General features: G+C 34.0%; 1 protein-coding gene across 1 annotated transcript; it reads right to left on the bottom strand.

Annotated features, from left to right (window-relative positions):
- Positions 1 to 5683: 5683 nt before the first annotated feature.
- LOC133192159 (uncharacterized) lies at positions 5684 to 19954 on the bottom strand. Its single transcript, XM_061328103.1, has 8 exons — positions 19839 to 19954; positions 18352 to 18486; positions 12637 to 13063; positions 11825 to 12081; positions 11410 to 11684; positions 9427 to 9648; positions 8771 to 9068; positions 5684 to 8683 (listed from the first exon to the last, which is right to left on the bottom strand). The coding sequence occupies exons 1-8, from the start codon at positions 19897 to 19899 to the stop codon at positions 8358 to 8360; spliced, it is 2001 nt and encodes a 666-aa protein (XP_061184087.1). The 5' UTR covers positions 19900 to 19954; the 3' UTR covers positions 5684 to 8357.
- Positions 19955 to 21212: the final 1258 nt, after the last annotated feature.

Consider the following 21212-nt stretch of genomic DNA (forward strand, 5'->3'; position numbering starts at 1 on the left):
AGTTGGTTCTAGGGCTTTCATACTTCACATATGCAATCCTTGTGACAAGACCTTACTTTGGATACCAACAACTTTGACCCTTTGACCGTGACTTTGGAGTTTGACCTACTTTTGAAAAACTTTAATCTTGGCCATATCTTTTAAACGGTTGGTGCTAGGGTTTTCATATTTCACATGTGTATTTCTTGTGAGTAGTCCTTTCCTTGGGCACCATTAATTTTAACCATTTGACCTTGACCTTGATGTTTGACTTACTTTTGAAAAACTTTTAAACTTTTACATATCTTTTCAATGGTTGCTGCTAGAGCTATCATATTTCACAGGTATATTTCTCGGTACAAGACCTTACTTGGGGTACCAGCATATTTGATTTGCATTTGAGAAAGTTTAACCTTCGCTATAAGTTGCCATACGGGAGCATCAGTGTTTCACAAACACATCTTGCTTATTTTTCATTATTATTTTAAATACCCTTGTCACTCTAATCTTTATTCATTCTGACAAAAATCAACATTAAATATATAGCTGAGGACTGCTACATGTATGGCACAAAGATAAATTAATAAGTATCTATAGGAATATTTTTTTTGAAAATTTGAAATAAATTTAGCAATAATTTGGACTTTCTGTAGGCGTTGACATGCCATGCCAAGCTATCCATAGCAAAGGGAAGTCGGGTTAAATTCATTGAGTTTGGTCGGTGCAAATACCGTTTTCTTCGATTAGGTTAAGCTTACGGCATCGTTCGAAACGTCCTATAATGAAGTTTTATTTTTTACTGGTATTTTTTTTTGCAGTGAAGGAATTTAAGCATTTATAAATCAAGAATCTGTTGCCTTAATCATGTTTTACCCCCATCCGTGGTCCATATTTTACCATTTGTTTAAATCTGCTCACATCCAGATAATTACCTTTTTTAATCTGGTCTTCTTCAATGCCAACATCAATCACTTTTTGCTTTTCCCCAATTAACGATTTTATTTCCTGTGATAGCGGTTGTAACGTTTCTGTGTTTTTTACATAAAGTAACCCTAAAAATGTCAAAATTAAAATTCAAAATCTTTATTTAAACATATCAGATATTGAAAACTGATATCAATAGTGTTAAGGTAGTCCGATTCTCAGGATCTGAAAATCAGCTTTCAAGTAATTGAAAATGCTCACAAAAATTCCTCTGATTTCACAGAGTAACGTGAATTTACCCATGGTATTTCTTCAAAGTTCATCATTAAAGTTAATCATATTATATGGGGGAAATTATCAAATCTTAAATATATTTTCAGGAAATGCGAATAAAAACACCAGCTATGCATTTTCTATTTGAAAATTGATCAACAAATATATTTTAGAATAAAAAAATATAGGTATCCAGGCATTTGGAGAAAATTGCATCTTTTTTATGCTTATACAATATTTTAGTTCTTCTATTTACTTCAGTCGTTATATAATTCATAGTATACAATGCTTGTGTTTTCATTGCTAGACATCACAGATAACGTCTAATTTCATATCATGCTAATAAGCATTGGTATCGAAAGCTAAATTAAAGGAAATTCGATTTCTCTAAAAATGATTTTTTTTTTCTTTTATGGGGTACAAATGTCAACTTCTTTAAAAGACCTTTTGTAAGACTTGTAGAGAAGCTTGAATCATATTGAGATGCATAAATTGAAAATTGTTGCACGAAAAGATCTCAGTTTTAAGCTTCATTTTGAGACTTTTTAAATAAAATAATAAATTTAAGAGTTCTCCTTCCTGGCTGAGGATCGGACATCCTTAAACCACAAAGCACCTGACGAATGGATGGTGTACATTGTAACTCCCCTTCCCCCAACCTTCCGCAAAAATAAAAAAATAATTATTAGACGCGATTACTTAACAAAAATACATGAATTCCTAGCCTGTCATGCTTATATTCCGATATCTGATGTCATTTTCCATTTTTGTTCAGTTTTAGAGATTGACCCTTTACGGTATACATGTTCAAAAATACTACATACCGTAAAGGGCCAATCTCTAAAACTTCACAAAAATGGAAATATTGGGATATAGGTATGATAGGCTTAGAATTCATGTATTTTTTATAAATATCCGTTCTAATAAATTTTTTAGAGGGTTGGTAGGGGATTTCAACGTCCATTCTTCAGGTGCCTGTGTCTTAAAGTACCGAAGTTCACAATACATGAAACGACTGTGAACGTTAACAAGGGGCCCAGGGGCCTTGACGGACACCTGAGTATCATGGGTTTCTGAGTCAACCCCACCGGAAACTAGAACTCTTAACTCATGTACATAAATTTTATAAATTAATGAAGACTGTATATTCACTATCCTATTCGTGGAGTTGGTTCCTATATTATTAGGAATAGAAAATATTGAAAAAAAAAATATTTTAAGATTTCAGTTTTTGTAGACAGCTACATTTTTCTCTTAAATGGTCTTTAAATGGCCTTAAATGGTTTGCCCTTAAATATTTTATGATTAGAGAAAAAAGGGATTTTAAAAGAAGCTATGTAATGATACCTTTTTAAAAACATTTACATATATTACCAATAACGGAGCCTGAATCATGCAGGCTAGGGGCTTCAATATTGAGGGCTACGTGTTTATTATAATGATGCCAACAGTTCGATTGATTGATATCAGAAGTAAAAAAAAAAAAGAAAAGAAAAGATTTTTGTTGATTGCATTAGTTTTGATGATTTTTACCGTATTCTTCAAACCGTAGGGTAAAACGAAATTCACCATTTTTGTTACCCTTTACTCATAAAGGGTTTAAATCAGAAGTATTGTTTAGTCATTGCAGTGAAGAAAGTGAAAATACATACGACTGCTACACGACCACGACGGCAAACAAAACAGACTGCAATCCATTCAAGTTTTCTGGAAATAGGGGCTTAGTAATACTTAGTGATACATTTAACAAACGTATGTTTTAAAGTATCGGAAAATAAACGGAAGTTCAAAACTATAAAGAACTTTTTAACATATCATAATTATAATTGTATTTTCCTTTACAACTTACCTACTTTCCTCGTCATTTTGTGTATACATGTATAGCCTACTTTCGTTTCATTATTTACCTATACGTAATTATATTTTAGGCACATCATGACATAAGTTACCAAATTTAGTATAGATAAAAGCCAGTCTGATTAAAAATCATACCTCTATTACCTCTGTTTTTTTTTCATATTGATTGTCAATGTATGATTTTAATCAGACTGGATGAAAGCCAAATGCCGAAATCCCAAGGATTTGATCTACAACAAAGAATATATCTTAGAGAACAATCTACTAAGGATTAATAATTCTTAAAACATGCAGTATTTAATTTAATCCAAAAGTTTGTAAAACTAATGTTCTCAATAATAAAAGTTTATATCTGTGTTTTACCGCCGCAAGACACTAGATTTTGTCAATGTAAGGCCCATATTTGTTAATATCTATCCTTGGAGGCAGGTCGATTCTAGGGAAAATCAAAGTACTGAAAGTACTCATGGGAGTTGAACATTGTAAAGTGAAAGATTTAACAGGAAGTAAAGGAGCTATAATGTCGGAACATTTTTTCATGCTTTAGATACAAGTCAACTATTGCAGATTTGATAGAGATACAACATCAAACATAAGAAATAATTTCAAAAACATTTGAATAACGAAGATCATGGGCCACAATACTCACCTGAGTAACTTTAATGACTTTAACCGTGTTGTTCTTATTCAGATTTTCAAAAACTTTTACCACTTAATATTCCCATGTAGGGACGTAGCATCGTTTTTGAAAGGGAGGCCTCGAAAATTCTAACTCGAAAATTTTATTTTTTGGGTGTGGGGATTTCAGACCTTTTGAAATGTTAAGGAAAGTTTGGGCGTAGAGCAGGTCTGACCTGGTGTTGAAAATGAGCAAATTTACCACTACCTGATTAAGTCTTAAATTCGTGATACTTTATATGAATTTCACCTGTTAATTCCAGGGCATAGTCACAGCACAAAATGTAACAGGAAAGGAAGGAGAAAACTGCGACGGACCAGGCCCGAATTCGAATCCCGGTCTTGTCTCGCATTTTTCTCTCTTCTGTTTAATTTGGTGCCATACCCATTCCCTGAGAATGACAGGTAAAAAACCTACCAGGAAAGAACCTGGGTTGGTGTTTTGGGCGTGAAAACCTTTAAGGAGGGAGTGATGTGACAGTCAGATGGGTTCGATAGCTGGTGGCCAGATAGTTCAGTTGGTAGAACACCTGACTAGAGATTGAGGGTGCCCGGGTTCGAATCCTGGTCTGCTCCGCATTTTTCTCTCCTGAAGCATTTTTTTTCTAAATCTGAAATCTATGAACTCATGCTAGTATCTAGAGCACTTTCGGTCATCTCATTCTCACTCAAAAGTCTTATTGATTCTTGATATAAACTTATGTCTAGCACCTTGACTAGAACTTAATCTATCAACTCTAGGGCTTATGTAGCTCTTCTTACGCTATCAAAAACTGGATCTAGCGAAGTCAAAGTTTCTTTTCAAAATCCTGGTCACGGCACCAAAATGTGCAATGTATGTTTGAACCTGTTCTGATCCGTTGCACTTTCTCCTTTCTGGTTACATATATAAAGTGTACAGAAATAATTTTGACCAAATCTACTACTGAACACTTAACGTCATGAATTTAATTGAGCCAAGAAGTTCATTTGCACCTATAGTTTACGACACCCTTGGGTGAAAAGTAGTGAAAGTATCCAAACCACATCATATATTATATAAAATAGACGCATGGCGTAATTTTACACCTTTGCATGTAAAAACTTACCAGCTTCATAAAAGGAACACCAGCCATGGCTATGTTCAAGTAAGTGCTGCCATATGTACGTCTTAGATATGTAGTGGATACAATATTGACCGAAGTGCTATTTTAGACCATTCGTACGGAAAAGTAGGCAAATAATTGATGCCAGGTAATCTAATATGTGCTCCAATTTCTTTGCATGTACCATCAACTTGAGATTTATAGTTGTACCCTAAAACTGGTCGAGGTTCATAGAAGTTAATGTTTACCTAGTATATAAGCATTAAATCCATCAATTCTGGACGTCAACTCTTTTTGTCTTTACGGTAGAAGACTGAACCAATCATATTGAAAAAAAAGTATTATTTAAAATATTACTTTTCACAAATATTCTGGATTCCTGGTAAGCTTCTGTTCATATAGTTATAATATTTATGCACACGCATTTTTTCTTTTAATAAATATCGTTTTTAACAGCAAATAAGCATATAATTAATTTATATTTTCTAGGTTTTTTGTTCTATGCATATGAGACACGTAATGAATTAATTTTGTTCCGAATCCGGTGTTTAATTTATCCTGCAAAAAGACTCGGTGAAAAAACTATATTTAGATAACTCGTCTACCTTGATAAGCACCAATACATGTATATGTCATTTTCCATAGAAAACTCACTGAATCCAACCTCTACCTAACACTACCGATTTTAGTATGAATGAGGTTTTATCATTTTATATACTTATTTGGTGAACCGTTTTCATTAACTAAAGTGTACTTTATCATGCTCTTCAAACGAGTCATTCATTATCACCAGAATGTAATTCAAGAAATTTACTCTGCATATAACTAAAATTAATTCAGAGGATTATATAATCATTTAATGTATATATTGAGCATAAAATGTCAAGAATAAATTGAAAAAAATATAAGCATATTTAAATAATGATCACAGGTAGGTATTAGTAAACGATGTATTAAAAGAGAACAGTTAACATGAAAAGTGATATAAGATATTAACAATTAATAAATACACATTCTGTTGTTATTCATTAATATCACTAAAACATATTTTAGACTGGCATATAAATTGCATCATGAACAAAGAAAAAGAGATCAAAACTTGAACACTTAAATATATGTAATTATAACAAGACATGGAATATATACCCAATCAGCAAATGCTGACAGAAAAAGAGCTTTATAACTAGTACCTATACGGCATAATGAGTTCAGATTATGAGATCACACCTTGAGCAAGAAAAGCAACCATGTATATGTTTGACAGCTATACGTGTACTCTTTTATTGATTGAAGTACTTATTTGATAAGTAAACTTATCTCTGACACCAACTTTACAAAATTTGTATAAAATTTGTACCTAAGAATCAGAAGTCTTCAGTGTAATAGACTGGTACCCTGAAGCTAATTACACTTATGAATTCTCTGGAAAAAAAAACAAAAAACTTTTGTACCTTCTAGCAGCGGTGACTGAAATCAAAGACAAGAGAACTAGTGCTAGTCTTGTAAGAGTTCTAGGTAATCTCGTATTCAATAATAAGAAAAGAATGTCAGTGAATGATGCTTAATAAATGATACATATACTGAAATTGTTAAATATAACTTATTTAAAACAATTGTACATACAAAAGTAAGAAGAAATTCTGATTCAACAAGTGTGAATTGCAATGTATTTGATTTTCTTTCCAGATAAATATTTGGCAACATGTGTAAAAATCAGTGGGTGCAGTTCAGATTGACTGGGAATTAAACAAGTATTGGAGAAAAGTGTTTATATACACCTTGGTGTTAGAATAAACTGTAATGACTTGCTTTCTGACACAATTAATTGAAAGTTAGAGGTATTTACTGACAATGGGTTGTAAAATGCCCATCCTCAATGAAGGAAAACGGAATCAGACTATAAATGAGAAAAAAAATAAACAAGTGACTATATTGCTTATTTAATTGCAAAAATATTAAGAGATGAAGTTTATTTTTTTTTTCGGGGGGGGGGGGGTGGCAGAAGTAATAAAAACTAGATGTGTTTGTAACTCTCCAATATCCCCAAGGCTTGGTCAATTAATAATGGGGCAAAATTTAACTTTATTCAGAGAAGTAAGGAGCCATTTACATTCCCTGATAATAACCTAGCTGCGTGCTAGTAAAAATTGCTAACATTCCACCCTATCAAAATTATGGGCCAGACAAAACTTTTACACTTTCAAAACGGGATCATAGCTTTTGACAATTGTCATTATGTCAAGGTCATTGCACACCCCCTGATCATATCTTTCCACTGTGAATTAAAGGACATATTTCTAAATTACAGTCATTAGTTCACATTTAAAACTCCTGTGACCTTGACATTTTAAATAACCATAAGTCGGGGTAATACACACCCTCTAGTACATTTACACTATGTATGAAATTTTCGTGTTCTTCACTTCAGAAATGGTGTTTGAGATTAATACATTGTATATAAAGTTGTGGACAAGTAAATAGACAGAGGCACAAGGCAGACAGGCCTAACTAATAGTTTTCAATTTTGCAAGCATAAAAATTAAAAAGTCAATATTCTTCTCAAGAATTACATTGACTAAATTATCAAAACTTGTTAAGAATAATTAGAATTACTATAAGCAAGCTCACAAATTAATACCCCTGCTGCAATTTTTTTTTTAAAAGTGCCCATTCACCTTAAACTTGCCAAAATGATCTTGATTAAAAAATAATGACACATCCTTGAGTCATACGTAATCGTTTAGTGAAACATAGGCATCCAATGTTTCTCCAGTAGGAATTTACAGACCTGACATATGAATTTTACACTTTTTCTGCCAGTGACTTTGAACTCACCACAATGACTTTGGGTCAAGGTTATGACATACTTTTAACTCATGAATAATTATTGTTTGAAGTTTTAACTTCCAGCAAAAATTTTATATTTTTTGCCAGTGTTCTTGAAATTGCCAGAATGACCCTGGTTGAAAGTCATGACACACCTTTCAGACATAAGTAATATTTGTGTGAAGTGTTTATTCATAAACAAGATACCCATGGGCCGCAATGCTTACCTGAGTAGCTTTGGCCTTTCTTCTTCAACAACATTCTTTTCCTATATATTCCTTTGTAAAACTTTGATCACCAATTGTAGCACCAGCCTACCTACGGGGGTCATGATTTGAACACACTTTAATCTACACTACCTGAGGATGCTTCCATATAATTAGGACTAATCATGGCTTTCCTGTTCTTGAGAAGTAGATATCGATTTTAAAGATTTATTTCTATTCCTATGTAAAACTTTGATTGTCCATTACAAAGTTCTAGCTACCTATATTTATATATGCACAAACAGATGGAAGACAGACAGACAAGGTGGAATAGGTGATCTCTATGTAATAATACCCAACAAACTGAGTTTGCAGGGGATATAATTATTGAATGTGCAATAAATGGGAAAAAATCTTTTTAAAAAAGTTAAAAAACGGGAAATAAAAAAAATAATTCTACTCATCAGAAATTAATATTTCATACAAATTTTCATATTTGCATTTTGATGTTTTTAGGGGTCTTCTTTGTTTACTGGTTCCTAATCCATTTCAAAAAGTCCTTCAATTCTCCATCCGGGTCTCCCTCATAAAGTTCTTTGGCATTTTTTATCTCCTCTGGCCATATAATGACATCCCTACTGAGCTTGTGATACAGACAGGGTACTGACTTATGACCACTGCTCTCACTGGTGCCTGTATCTGTCTCATATTTATAAGCTATTCTCCCAGAGACCTTTGTTAGCTCCGCCAGTAGATCAATTTTTTCTGGTTTTGTCTCCAAAGTTTCTTTCAGCTGAGTCTCCAGGTTTGTAATCAGCCACCCTCCTTGTTTATCTCTATTGTAAGCCTCTTTTCCTGAAAATATAGAATCAATTATTATTTATTAAAAGATATTAAGCAATATCCACACGCTGAATGTTTATTACTTGTATAAACAAATACCTGGAGCAGAGGCAAACATGACTAAAGCATCATTGACACAAGGTGGCGGATCACTTATTATAGGCTCTGGGAAAAAGAAATCCAGAATCTCTTGTTCAAATCCTTTACATTCCTCCTTTATTTCATTTATCTGATCAATTGTGAGGCCTTCTGAAAGTAAAGTCTCAAATAATTTGATGGCTATCTCATTGTCTGTTCCCTGTGCTTCCAGCAGTGAAATGGTTCTATGTTCCATGAGATATTTGTTGTAATCCAAAATATGTCTGTGCAGCACTGCAAGCTTTGCTTTTTTATTCCACTGTAAAAGAAAGATTTTATCTTGTTTTGAATCCCCTCACAACCATGAACAAAACTCAAATTATGAAACTGAACATCCACAACATTAAACAATGCCAGAATATTAAATCAGTAATTAATTATATAATCTTTTTCATTAATATGTATTTTAATTTTAATGTATTTCAAAATTTTACTAATTCTTGTAATGTAATTTCATGGGTGATTCTTGTTTACAGAAGATTCAATGAACCGATATGTGAACATTATGTGGAAGTTATCGTTCGTAGGGATGTAAATTCCAGGGTTAGGATGATCCACAAAATCCACAAACATTGGTCCCCATGAACAATGTTGATTTCACTAAATTTTATACTTGCCTCCTGGATTTGCTTTAATCTGGCCTCTTTATCTTCTTCTGTCTGCTTCGTTGTACTTCGCTTGGCATCTGTTGTATCCTGATGTGAAGTATCGCTTGAGGCATCTACAGAATCAGGGCTCTTTAGACCAGCCCTAATATCATTTTCTGCTGTCAAAACATTAACCATCACTCCAGGATCAAAGTTCTCATGTCCATCTAAACCAAATCGACTCCTGCATGACTGAAAAAAAAAATATTTATTGGACTTTTAACAACTGTTCAAGAAATATATATTTTCTTCACAAAGTTGTTAAATACATGAGAGAATGATAATAATTCTTGCTCAGAAAAATGAGAATTTTATATATGCTTCTCTAAAACATAGGTAGTCAGAGATTATGTAGCTCATCTCAATGGATATTATCCTTAAGTAAGGCACAGTCCAGACCTAACAAATAATCTAGTATTATCCATCCCTAGATGCAACATTTATGCAAATTTTGTGCAGGAAGGGCTTGCAGTTACTTGGAAATGGACTTGCTCGAAAAACTTTAATATGGTCACTCATCCAGAAAATACAGACCAGACCTAGCATCAAAATCAAGTTTGGAAGTCATATTCCTTGATGCATAATCCATACATGTTTGGTTCAGGAAGGCTTTATAAATACTTGCAATTGGACCTGCTAAAAAATTAACCTGGTCACTCATCCAGAAAACGAATGTCAGATCCAGGATCCGAAACATGTCCAGTAGTGTACTAGATGCATCATAAATCTAAGATTGGTCCAGGTAGGGCTTAAAATTACACTTGAATGAACGTGCTCCAAAATCATTAACCTGGTCACTCCTCCAGAAAATTCAAGCCAAACCCAGCTTCTGAAGCAAGTCTGGTAGTGTGCATTCTTGGATACATCATCCATGCAAGTTTGGTCCAGATAGGGCTTGAAGTAACACTGAAATCAACCTGCTCAAAAAACTAAAACCTGGTCACTCATCTGGAAATACAGGTCAAATCCAGCATATGAAGCAAGTCTGGTAGTGTGTATTAAAAGATGTATAATCTATGCAGTTTTGGTCACACGAGGCTTACAGTTTATCTAAAATGTTATTTTAAAGCTTACATTATTTTAAAATGAACCATCCAAAAAATGTAGGTCAGATACAGCTTCTGAAGCAATTCTGATAGTGTGCATCCTTAGATGTATCATCAAATGCAAGTTTGGTCAATGTAGGGGTTATAGTTATTTGAAAATGAGAATGGCTTCAAAGACTTTAACCTGATTAATAAGACCTGCTCACTCAGAAAATGAAGGTCAGATCCAGCATCTTAATTAAGTTTTGTAGTGTGCATTCTCAGATGTATCATCCATGCAAGTTTGGAAATGAGACCTGCTCTAAAAACTTTTGCCTGGTCCAAAAACATAAACCTGCTCAAAAAACATTAAGCTGGTTATTCTTTGGCCGAAAATTCACCTTCTGAAAACTGACTGGTACAATGAAACATACTAGAAGCATCATCTATGCATCTCTTATCAATATAGGGTGTGAAAGTACTTGCTCCAAATACTTTAACTTGGGATGCCGGCGCTGAAGACATTTAGGGTATTATATAATCTCCCCCAACTTCACTGAGGTAAGTGAAAAACAAAAATCATTCAAAACACAATTTATCCTTAAATTTACACAGATTTAAGATTTAAGTATTTAACACTAGACAGAATGCAAGTTTTGGCTTGAAGAAGTGCATGGGAATATATCTTGAATGAGGGTTATTAAATACATGTGCAGTAAAAACTGTCTTATCCGACACCTGTGAAATTCATTTCACTGTAAATTACGACCTTTATTTTAATTCCATTTTAATAATGGTCTTTACACTGGGTAATCCAACACCCTGCTAATCCCAACACAAAATGTGTCTCCCAGTGCATGTCAGATTAGACAGGTTTCACAGTATACATAATGGCAAAGCAACAGGATTAAATAAATAAAAATATTACCTGAATAAAAAAAAGACAGGGTTTGCCTTCAAGAGCCGAACAATTGTGTTGGTCAAACATTCTGATAATGTCTCTTGTTAAAAGAGACTTTCCATTATGGAAGAACAACTGATGTACCATTTCAGTCCTAGGTTTCTTTTGAACTGTGATCCCAGATGGGTGCTGCTCATGGGGCTCTTTGTTATCCTCTTTAATAACCATGGGTACTTCCTGTCCGTGTGTACTGATGATTAGTACAAAGAAGCTGGGCTTCAGTTTCTTACACCAATTTATTCCTATGTCATGTCAAAAAAAAAAATGAAATATTCACATGTATAATTATGTAAATCATAGTATAATGAAAAAGACTGGAGTAAAGTATCAATAAATCTGACTAGTTATAAACTAGATTATAAATAGAAAAAGTAGCAATTACCTTCTTGTAAAAATTGTATTGCTTGTTCAGCAGTTGGATTAAGTTTCTTTTTCACAAAACATCCCAAGTTTTCAAAACTATCCTTCATCTTCTGAAATTCCTTTGAAGAAGAATGCCTGTTCTCTAAAGACACCTCAGCTTTTTCAGAATCGGCATCAAATTCCAATAAACCAATGTAGAGACACAGGCCAGGATTTTTAAGGGGATAACTGTTATCCTCCTCCACTTTGTCATCAGTGTTTGTTCCGGCGACAAAGCTATGCAATACAAAATGAAAAATTATGCAAGGCCATCTTTAAAAAATTGTTTGTTTGCCCTCTCCTGACCGACTGGCTAAAAATAGTCTGACTCATTATCTGACTGATTTATCTCCAGGAAATTATATTTTTTTCCTTTTCATTTCGAATTTTTCTCATCCCTTCATATTTTGAAAATTCAGCATTGATGTTGAAACTTTCTAGGAAATTTTTTTTTCCAACCTACCTACTGACCCAATTTTTTTTTTAACCCTGAATCGGTAGAGGGCAAACAAAAATTATTTTAAAATGGCCCAGAGTATGATTCTATGCAGCATTGAAGCAGTGGCAGAACCTTCCATGTCTGAATCTATACAGACTTTTTAAACAAGAATAGGAAGAGCTAAAAGATCTAACAAAGAGGTAAAAACACTGTAATTATCTATAATTTATCCTTCACATTTCTTGAAAATATCTTGGACCAACAATCTTTTAAGGTATAAATTTAATGGCCAGATCCTGAGATATTCTACATCTAATTAGAAGTTCTATATAAATTGAAAAAGGAACTCATACTTAATGCCAGATTCCTTTGAGATTTCATCTTCATCATTTGGTTTTGTAGAAAGGTCTGGAGCTTTCCCTTGATTGAAATTTTCCAAAACCTCAACTTTTAGAAACTGTGGTTCTTTGTTCTCTGTTGGAGTCTGAACAGGGGTAACAGTATCTACTTGGTCTTTTGAGCTACTGGAACAATTTTGATTGTTGAATTTGTCCACAATTTGTTTGGCTAGGGTTTCGATGCTTTCTTGATTGTTGTTTTCCATTGTAACAACCATGTGACATGTTTTTGATCCATGTTCAAGGTATTTTTCATCTTCACTTATCACAGTGGCTTTTGAGGTGAAAGAAGGAAAAGAAGTCAGAAGGTGCTGGTTTATGTTACAAACCACAACCAAAGTGAACTCAATTCCATCATCTTCTTCATCATCATCCAACAGCTCTGAATATGAAAACAAAATTAGATATGTCATATATGAAAAACATCCTTTAAGGAGGCTGGGGGGTCAACAAATTAACCACAAATTAACCACCAGATTTAACTTAATTTTTTAGATATGATATCTTAAGCTGTCAACTATCATTTGGCAAAGAAAATTTTCAAAAATTTTAGTTTTAAAAATTGATCATTTTCTATATCTTCATATGGAGCTCTTCCTCTAAAGGAGATCAATATAGTCTAAAAATGGCCACAACCCCCCAGTCTCTTTAAAAGACAACTTAGGAAAGAATAATCTTAAAAACACCCCTGAAAAGACAATTTAAGAAAGAATGATCTTAAAAACACTTAAAAATAAGTCTGCCATTTTGAAACAAGAGGCTCAAGGGCCTTTACAGTCACCTGCATATAATACAACAATTTAGAGGATCCATAGAAGTATGAAATAAATTGATAGATGAAACTTTATTATCCAAAAGCAAGAAAAATAGGATGATCCACAAAATAATTAGTCTAGTAACAGTAACAGCTCATAAAGTATAAGTTCCTCTTGCCCCCATTTATCACTATCACCATGTAAACTATAACCTCTCACATCATATTTATATGCAGTTAGTTGGAGATTTTCAAAGAATAAAAAAATTAACACATTTTCACTATATTACAGGTATCAATAGATCCCACCCTTACACCAGAACATCTGATTCAGGGGCAATGAAACTCACATTTCTTTTAAAGAATTATTAGAAAGTTTTAATTTAAATTCATTGTGTGAACCACTGTGGTATAATAATAAAATAAAGATTCAAAATAAATATGTATTTTGTAAGCAAATGTTTGATAAAGGGTTCCACATAGTACATGACTTATTCAATATAGAAGGTAATTTTATTAGCTATGAAAGTATCACAAAATATTATTTAGTAAAATTACCATTTACCACACATGAGGGTCTGAAGCAAAGTATTTTGAGTGCATGGCCAAATATCAAGCAATTGTCATATAATACTACTGTCAAACCATATCAACCTGAATTTATAAAAATACTTTGTAAGAACAAAAAAGGATCCAGAAATATTTATGATTATTTAATGTCAAAAATACAGCACAAACCAATTTGTGAAAACAAATGGGCTACTGATCTAAAGTTAAGAGTCAAATTTCAACTGGAAACATGTTTATGCAAACTTTAAATTGATAACGAAAGACTCGGGACTTATGTGGTTTAATTATAGAATTATTCATAGAATATTAGGTACTAATAAGTACTTATATTTGTCTAAAATTAAAAATTGAACACTTTGTTCAATATGTAAATTAGAACCAGAATCAATTAAGCATATATTTTTCTACTGTCCACAGGTTTCTATGATTTAATGGCTAGAATTGTCAGATTGGATTTTTCAAAAGTCTGGTAAAAGAATTGAATTTGATGTGAAAACTGTTATTTTTGGTTATCTGGAAAAAGATCACATGGTAATAAATTTGATAATCCTGTTGGTGAAGAAATACTTATTTCAACAATCAAGAAAAAACAATAATATTGTCTTTAATGAAATTTCAAAATATTTAAACAATTACTATACTTTAGAGGAAAAAATGTCAGAAAATACATTTTATAAAAATAGATGGTCCAAGTGGAAATGTCTTTTTAATGTGTCTAATAGTAACTCTTAATATTATGAATGAATATGTATTGTAAATCAGGTATTTATGTTTATTTGCATGTGTATGTATATATATACATATATATGTATGTGTATGTATCTGTCCAACAGGTATGAGAGTGGGAGAGAGAGGTGTATATGTTTTGCAATTACATAAATAAAAAAAACCCTCGCATTTCTGGAAGAAACCCCTTGCTCATCATAACTATACACTTAGTTTATTTGTTTTATAACCAGGAGCTTAAAAGAATATTTTCAAAGAAATTATGCATTTTCACTATATAATCAAAAGAGCCCCCCCCTTTCACCAGAACCCCCGACCATGTGCAGGAATTTCACAATTTTTGAAGAGGCATCCTTGTTATCATAACCATGCCTTTAGTTTGTTTACATAATACATAGGAGCAGAGAAGAAGATTTTCAAAGAATTAATGCATTTTCACTATATTTTCAATAGAGCACCCTTCCAACAACAGGACCCCTGACCCAGGGGCCATGAAATTCACAATTTTGGAAGAGGCATCCTTACTCATCATAACTATATACTTGGTTTGTTTGTTTGATAGATAGGAGCAGAGAAGATTTTCAAAGAATTAATGCACTTTCATTATATAATCAATAGGTCACCCACATGGCGCAGTGGTTAGAGCATCTGCTCATGAGTCGCAGAGTAAGGAGCTTATCCTTACGTCGTGGGTTCAAATCCACTGCAGGAAGTGGAGATCGGTCCTTGGGATGAGACCATATAAACCCAGGTGCCAACTTGCAGAAGGTGTTGGCACAAAAAAGATCCCTCAATGCTCAATGGCCCTGAGTGCCAAGTATTGGTATAAATTTGCAGCCCTCCACTGGCAAGTGGTGGAGTCTCCATATAAGTGAAAAATTCTTGGGTGAGACATTAAAACAAACAAACAAAATATAATCAATAGAGCCAGCCACCCCCCCCCCCCTTCGCAGAACCCCCTCATCCTGGGGCCAGAAATTTCAAAATTTTAGAAGAGGCACCCTTGCTCATCATAACTATGTACTTAGTTAGTTTGTTTAATACACAGGAGCAGAGAAGAAGATTTTCAAAGAAATAAAGCATTTTCACTATATAATCTACATAGCCCCACCCTAGAACCAGAACCCCTGACCCTGGGGCCATGAATTTCACAATTTTGGTAGAGGATTCAGTGCTTATTACAATCATGAATGCCAACAGTTTGACTGCTTGTTGTCGGGGAGTAAAGAAGATTTTTAAGGATTGCATTAATTTTGGTGGTTTTAGCCCCACCCCTCAGGCACCAGGGGGGCAGAGACCATGAAATTCAGAATTTTTGTCCTCCTTCACTCATACATGCTATATGCCAAAAATGTTGAAATACTTTGTATCGCAATTACCTCACAGTTATTCAGGGGCATGAATTACTTGCGTTAGTGACAATCAAATGATTTGAACAATTAGTATGCCGAAAGTACTATGTATTGCAAAGGGATGAACTTCTAATAGTAGGTTGTCTAATTTGGAATGTTTAAATTTTTTTTTATCAGCTTCCAAAAGTAGCGATAATCAGAAAGAAATGGTTGAATTTAATTAGAAGAGTTGGCTTACTGAAAAAGTATCAAAAAAAATTAACACATGAGGACTAGGTTCTCTTAAAATTTATAAGTGTGGTACAGGGAATGTTCTGCAAGATTCTTTCATATCTGTCCTTTAAAAATCCACAATGCTTATCTCGCATAGCCTGGTTCTCTGTCCCTGTTATGCCTCGTATACTCCGCGATACTGCCTTGGCAAGGATGAGCCAGGGAACCAGGCTAGATATCACGTTGTATGGAACAGCACATTGCCCCCAGTTAACAGACATTTCCTACCTTCACCGAGAAAGAGTTCCATTAAATAAAGTAATCGCAATATCAAGTATTGGTTCAGCAGTTCCAGAGAAGAAGCTGAAAATGTTCAAATGGTAACACACTACGCAAGATGCACAACCCACGACAACGGACAAAAAGGGATAGCAATAGGTCACCTGAGTGACTTAAGTGACCTAAAAAAGCTATGCAACTGTGTCTTGCATCTTGCTGAAATGTAATCATTTCAAGGTTATAACAATTCTGGTCTTGAGCATCCTTTGTGTTGAATATAAACTATGACCTTTCACAATCCTAGCATTTATATACCATACAGTGGGTTTCTTTAGTGGGTGTAAAATTTGGCATTTTGCTTGCTCAAAGGTATGCCAATAATTTTGGAGAAACTTTTTTGGCAGACACTCAGTTACATAAGGTTGTAAAAGAAAGGAAGTTCACCTTCTAGATGAGTTTAAGTATGTTGAATTTACGTTTGAATACTGATTTAGACGAGAGTTTGAGTTAAAATCAACATCAGATGAAAGTGTATTGTTTAACAGCAGACTGATCGAAGTTAATTATGTTCTCCTATTCAGTACTTATACACAACGGTGCAAATTTAGTGATAATTTTTGCGGGCTACTTAAAACCACTAAAATAAGTTAGCACACTGCTAAATATATGGTATCATTGTCCCAAGAACGTCTCAGCCATGTGACCTTGAGTTTATGCAAACAGCCATGAATCATGACAGACCTCTTGGTCATAACCAATCTTCATGTCGACTATGAGTCTATGACCAAATATGCTCTCCTTGCATTTCCAAGTCCTTCAAATTTTGTCACTTCTGAACCTGTGACCTTGACCTAGTCTTAATGACCTTTATTTAAGGTTGTGACGCATCCTATGTTCATAATGAACCCTCAGGCCAAGTATGATCCTCTTTATATTATTCCCTTACAAATTATGAAACAAAGAATTTTATACTTCAAACTCAGTGACCTTGTCCTTGTCCAACTGACCATAGTGTAGGGTTGTTACACTCTCTGGTCACCAACATTATTTGTACTTTGAAACTTATGGTGAAGATACATTTAAACAACCTGTGACTTGACCTTGTCCAAATTAATCTGGGTTAAGGTCATGACATACCCTCCAGTCACAACATTTGTCTTGAGTATATACGTGTATAAGCTTCTAACATTTATAACACCCTCACAGTAGCTCAGTTGGTAGAGCACTTGCTCCATAATCGAAAGGTTGTGTGTTCGAATCACAGCCGAGACTGACCTAAGTCGATAAAAAATAGGTAGCAACTGTTCCTTCACCAATTGCACATTGGAGCTAAAGTTGTGGGTCTTTCGGATGAGACCTTAAAAACCAAGGCTACGTGTCACGGTAGGCATTGGCACGATAAAGAACCCTCACTGCTCAATGGCCCTTAGTGCCAAGTAAAGGTCTAAATTTGAAGCCCTTCATCGGTATATGGTGACGTCTCTATATGAGGGAAAAATTCTCGAACGGGACATAAAACAAAACACAATCAATCAATCAAATCTAACATTTATACATTTCAAGTTGTGACTAGAACAATAATTTATGCACAAAATATTTTTAAAAATGTAAACCCTAAAAACAGCATCACCTCTAGTATGCACAACTCATTGCAGCTGCATCAATTGTAAGTTGTAAAACATACCATATTCTCCCAATTTAATGCTTGATTGAATGAAATCTAACCATGTTCCATGTGACTCATGTATACATCAGAAATATTGTAAGATATTTTACCTTCCAGTTTGTTGTGGATTTTATTTGATTGCTCTTTCCAAAATGTCTCCCAGAAAACATTGTCTGTGATTACAATCAGTGAGGTTACTGACTTCAGATTTTTACCAATGTGCTTTGCAATTGAAGTGAGATTTCCTGAAAAATTATATTGTAATTTAAAAATAATTTTCAAATGACAATGCTATATACAGTATCATGTACATGTATTGGTGTTGTATAGAAGGAATTCCCCCATAGTCATGCAGCTTTCCCCTCCCCCCTCCCCAGTATATCTGTACTCTAAAACAGGATTCTCCCCCAGCAGAAATTTCACACTAGAGCCACACTTCCCTTTCCTTTTTTCCCCCCCCCCCCCAAGAGTACGATTTCCCCCAACCTTATAAACACTAAATTTTAGCTCTCAGGGCCATTATAATCCACAGCAACAATACTTCGGCTAAAGTTTATATGAAAGTCAACTAGTTATTTTAATGGAAAATTGAGTGTTTTCGACTCATAAATTGTTCATCTTAAATATAAATTCTAAAAATATCTTTCAAAATATCTTTCAAATTAAATCATAGAGTTTAAACTCAAAATTGACTCTCAAAAGAAATTGCAATCAGTGATAAAATTCAATGTCTCAAGTCAACACCTCTCGTGGCGCTGCACAGTGGTGCCTGTATATGTCATAAATTTTTCAATAGATATTAGGCCACCTTTAAAAATTTAATTTGTTTTCCCTCTACAATATCAACCCAGTAGAGGAGTCTTAGACATTGTTATTCCATAGACTAGTTTTAATTCTCATATAAACAGAAACTGTGCTTTTGGATATTAAATGAATAATACTTTAATGGTGAGGAAATTGGCACTGGGGAAATTACACTCTCACTGACTCCATATAATTAATAACTGTCAGAGTAGCCCCTCCCCAAGGGAAAATAGAATCCAGTGTAGGATTTGATGCAAATGTATATATCAAAGACATGCCACTGAATAAAATCCAAACTAAGAATGTAGGGGAGAAGCCATGTGCAATATTGTTGGTTAATTGGAGGATAGCCACTCTTCCCTTGAGGCTTCACTGGGGAAAACTCACTATAGCCAGCTTTCCAAGGGAGAAGTCTCACTATACACAGGCCTCTGAATTTCTATCAATAAGCCCTTACATGATTGATTAGAGTAATATATATATACCCCTCTATATTTATATATAGAGGGGGTATATATATATTACTCTAATCAATCATGTAACGGCTTATTGATAGAAATTCAGAGGCCTGTGCACTATATGAGGCTGGTACACAGGTACATGTCTTACATAGAATTTAAAAAAAAGGGTATAGTATCTAAATCTGATGTGATTTTACAGTGAAAATATAGGCCCAATGAAAAGTATTATCCTCTCTGTAAAGCAATAATTCAAGAATTCTACCTTCTTGACCATGTTTTCACCTCAATGATCCCAGTCCTATTAAGTTTAAACTGCACAGCAACATTATTACCTGGTTTTATTTTGTCCTCTTCAATGCCCGCATCAACCACTCTTTTCTTTTCCTCAATCATAGATTTTATCTCATTTGATAGCGGTTGAAACGTTTTTGTGTTCTTTACATATAGTAACCCTGTTAAATGTCAAATAAAAAAAATGAGAGATTTATTTTGTCTTCATTTTTTTCTTCCTCTAAAACCTAAACATAACAACTCATAACAGATATAAAAGTTAACTCATCTGAACAGAATTAAATCACTACCAACATTTAAAATGGCTGTATAACAATAGGTGTTTCGTCGATCCCAACTTTCGCAGTATCATTTACAAACGTAATTTGTTGTACACTTTAAAACAATGGTTAAATGTCGGAAGTTCAAAGTTATAAAGAACTCAGAAAGATATAATAATTATATTTGTTTCTTTTTTTAACTTACCTACTTTCCCTGTCATTTTAAAAAGTCTACTAAGACTACTTTCGTTTCATTATTGGCCGAGGCTATCCGCACGACGGTCGTGCTAATTACCGGTGTTATCCGCACGACGGTCGTGCCGATTACTGTTGTTATCCGCACGACGGTCGTGCCGATTACGGAGGCTATTCGCACGACAAACTTTGAAACAATTTTATAATTTTTTTTGTTTATAACTTTATACTATTTATATTTGCATATACTTTATTTGTAATTTTTTGTTTATAACTGTGACTTTTTTTTTTCGGGGGGGGGGGGGGGTTCCGGACAGTAGCTCTAAGAACCAGTCCTTAAGAAGTGACTATATTCACAACGTCCCTGTGTCACAAAATATTGTGGATCCTGTGTTTAAGTTAGGAACTATAGATCTAATAACAAAACAACAACAGCAGAGTTTTGATTCAACGAGTATAATAATATCCAAACGCAGTTTACATATCAAGTACAAGCTATCTGCGTGTTCACTCACTCTCTGAGACTCTCTCTCTCTCTCTCTCGATCCTTAAATATATACTCTGTCTGACACCTAACGTCATTAGGGCACCCATTAGGGCAATAAGCTCCATAGTTAGGGCACCTGTTAGGGCATTAGGCTCCATGATTAGGGCACCCGTTAGGGCATTAGGCTCCAAGTATAGGGCCGCTGCACCAATGTTAGGTGTCAAGACACCTTATACATTTAGAACATCTGTTAGGCGCCATAATTAGGACGCTAATTAGGCTCCAAGATTAGGGCACTAATCAGGCTCCATGGTTAGGGCCTTTCACACAGCAAAAATTCAATTCATCTTTTATCTATAACAATAAAATATTTATATATTAAAAACAAAAACATTACATAACTTTATATTATTTATATTTGCATATACTTTATTTATATAAATAAATTTTTACTCGGTGTTTTGCTATTGTGT

Source organism: Saccostrea echinata, unplaced genomic scaffold (genome assembly GCF_033153115.1).
Source record: "Saccostrea echinata isolate AGI-Se365-2 ecotype Australia unplaced genomic scaffold, CSIRO_AGI_Sech_v1 ptg000025l, whole genome shotgun sequence".
Lineage (NCBI taxonomy): Eukaryota > Metazoa > Mollusca > Bivalvia > Ostreida > Ostreidae > Saccostrea > Saccostrea echinata.

Excerpts from the sequence above, each read along its gene's own strand:
- LOC133192159 (XM_061328103.1), bottom strand. The coding sequence starts at position 19,899 with ATGATTGAGGAAAAGAAAAGAGTGGTTGATGCGGGCATTGAAGAGGAC. Across the intron at positions 12,082-12,636 it reads TCAAAGGAATCTGGCATTAA|CTTTGTCGCCGGAACAAACA; the intron begins GTATGAGTTCCT and ends TGTATTGCATAG. Across the intron at positions 9,649-11,409 it reads CCTGTCTTTTTTTTATTCAG|TCATGCAGGAGTCGATTTGG; the intron begins GTAATATTTTTA and ends TTTTTTTTTCAG.